Here is a 2,766-nt window from a genome sequence, read left to right on the forward strand (position 1 = left end):
TATATTTTACAGATTTACTCAAAGAGATGTGAAAATGACACGTTAACCTGCAAGTACTTATATGAATCCAAAATATGAAATTGTGTAATACAAAAAAAATATGTAGTAGTAGATAAAGAAATGTGTCAGCGTTTGAGATTAGACCAAATATTGCGTATGGTGTAACTATGGTAAATCAATTTTTCCTGACACACTATTTCTAATGCACTTTTCACACCATTTTTAATATGTGTGCTGTTTGGATTCATAGTCAGATTGAAAAAATTACGTTAAGCCTTCATGCTATTGACTAAAACAACACTTTAGAACTTAAAAAAAAAAACTTAGTGTCACTGTAATTTTGTCAAACTCACTTTGAATCTAAACATGCATAAATCTTATTTAGTTCTATCAAATAAAAAGTCTTATTAGGTAAATACTCATCTGTCCCCCTTATTTTGCTTCTCCACCCCATATATATTATCGTAAGTTAAAATATGATAATATATTTTATGCTACTAAAAATTAAAATTCAATAAAAAAATGAAAAACATTAGAGGTTGAATGAGCATAGTCTTATTTATCCCAGACCCTATATTTGGGCCGAGGCAAACATCGACTCCAGGCCCAGAGCGATCAATACCCGCGGAAATGCAGAAATGAAAACACTCGTCATGTCAAATTAGCACGCTCGGTTATTTCGAGAGTTGGAATTGCTATAACGCATAACACAGACAAAGATAGGTTTCACTCACTCTTCTCTACTCTTTCTAGGGTTTCTTCGTCCTCTTTTTTCCCATTCGATCACTTCGCACTTTTCAATTCGATTTCTCATCTGCTGAGTTTCCGCACAAATTTGCGAATCTTGATTTCCGTTTCATTAATCGGTGAGTCAAAAATTATAATCAAGTGAGAAAAGCAACAAAAAAAAAAAAAAGAAAAAGAAAATCCCCAATCTGTTTTGTTGTTGTTGTTGTTGTTGTAATTCTAACTAATGATTTGATCAATTGTTCTTGCTTTCAGGATTGGTCTCTCTTGAAGGATCAGCATGTATTCCTCCAGAGGGAGTGGTGCTTACGGCCAATCGTACACGGGTCAATCCGCATATGGCCAAAACGTAAGAGTTTTGAAATATTTCAACAACTTTTCATGAATTATTTGATGGATTGAAATTTCCCATCTTTCAATATTTTGCATTATAAGGCACCTTTTTTTTGTTAGATATATAACTTGTCATATTTAAGACATGAAGTTTTGTTTATAGCTTATGGCGTTGATTTTGGATTTTGTGACTGTAGTTGAGTGCTAATTATTCTGGAGCTTCCGTTGGAGCACATGATGCTGCTCCGCATTCCGCAGCTTCAAGGCATTCAGGAATATTAGGTGGTTCTCAGGATGCTGATGCTTATAGGGCTCATGCTTCCGTTGCTCAGTATGGAGGACAGTATAGTTCTGTTTATGGTTCATCTGCTCTGAGCACCGCGCAGCAGGTCAGTGTATTAAGAATCATTCTCATTTTATTATTATTTTTGCTATCGTTCATGTGAAAAATTAGTTATACTATATATTTATATTTTCAATTACAGGCTCCTTCATTAAGTGCTAAGGGAGCTGGGTCGTCAGCTTTAGATGCTCGTGGAGGATATTCTTTGGGTGTTTCAGATTCGCCCAAGTTTGCTTCTGGTGACTATGTTTCGTCCTCAAGCCACGGGTATGGCCACAAATCTGATCAATTGTATGGTGACAAGAGTTTGGATTACTCTGGATTAGATAGAAGGCAATATGGTGAACGACAGAGTGGTTACCTTGGGAGGGACTTAGCAAGCGATACAACTGGACGCTATGCTACTGATGCTGTTGGATATAGCCATCAACATCAGGTGTGTGTTTACTCCCAGAGAAGATTTTACTCTTTATTTGTTTCTCTGAGAATCCATGTTAGGTCTTCATAATCGCAACTTGTTGCAAAACAAAAGAAAGAAACCTTTTGTACATGTTTTTATTTATTTTATTGTAATCATATATTGCATTCATTATATATTCAGCAACCAGAAATTTATGACCGCATTGATCAGGCATCTTTGCTTCGACAAGAGCAATTGCTGAAATCTCAGTCTCTGCAAGCTGCCTCACTGGATGGGGGTACCAGGTATTTCATTTTATTTCTGGAATAATTTGCAGTACATGTTTGGGTAATGCTGCTTAATACCAACGAGTCAACTTTTGATAATTTGAAATAATGTTATTTTGCTTAATATGATACATTTTTCTATTCTGAGTGTTATATGTAAAGCAGTTGTTTTGTTTTTTGAATTTCTGATGACACTGGGCAGAAGCTGTTCAACAGTGCCTGGCTGTGTTAAATGGTAATAATATTTCTCTCTACACTAAGTAGCAACACGTTTCTGGCAGACAAACTGATTATCTTGCAGCACGGGCTGCTGCAAGTCGTCACCCAACCCAAGATCTCATGTCCTATGGAGGAAGGATTGATTCTGATCCCCATGCTTCATCAATGCTAAGTGCTACTTCATATAGTGGACAACATGCACCATCAATATTAGGAGCAGCACCAAGGAGAAATGTGGATGATCTCTTGTATTCCCAGAATGTGTCAAATCCTGGTTATGGAGTGAGCCTGCCACCTGGTAGGGATTATGCCAGTGGAAAAGGTCTTCATGGAAGTGCTATGGATTTGGATTACTCAGGAAATTTGCTGTCACATGATCGGAAGGATGACCGGGCTAGTTACCTGCGAGAATTTGAACTTAGGGAAGAAGAGCTTCG

At 37.0% G+C, this 2,766-nt stretch overlaps 1 protein-coding gene across 2 annotated transcripts in view; it reads left to right on the forward strand.

Moving 5' to 3' along the window:
- Positions 1-634: 634 nt before the first annotated feature.
- The window catches only part of LOC101507145 (protein SHORT ROOT IN SALT MEDIUM 1), a 9,604-nt gene continuing 7,472 nt past the window's right edge, over positions 635-2,766 (forward strand). The window contains exons 1-6 of one of the 2 annotated variants that reach the window (XM_004490037.4): positions 635-866; positions 1,003-1,096; positions 1,278-1,469; positions 1,566-1,859; positions 2,025-2,128; positions 2,392-2,761. In XM_004490037.4, coding sequence (XP_004490094.1) covers positions 1,028-1,096; positions 1,278-1,469; positions 1,566-1,859; positions 2,025-2,128; positions 2,392-2,761 — 1,029 coding nt within the window. In that variant the 5' untranslated portion in view covers positions 635-866; positions 1,003-1,027. The remainder of the gene's footprint in view (positions 867-1,002; positions 1,097-1,277; positions 1,470-1,565; positions 1,860-2,024; positions 2,129-2,391; positions 2,762-2,766) is intronic. The other variant, XM_012712833.3, reaches the window with a different exon arrangement.

This window comes from Cicer arietinum, chromosome 2 (genome assembly GCF_000331145.2).
Source record: "Cicer arietinum cultivar CDC Frontier isolate Library 1 chromosome 2, Cicar.CDCFrontier_v2.0, whole genome shotgun sequence".
Taxonomy (NCBI): domain Eukaryota; kingdom Viridiplantae; phylum Streptophyta; class Magnoliopsida; order Fabales; family Fabaceae; genus Cicer; species Cicer arietinum.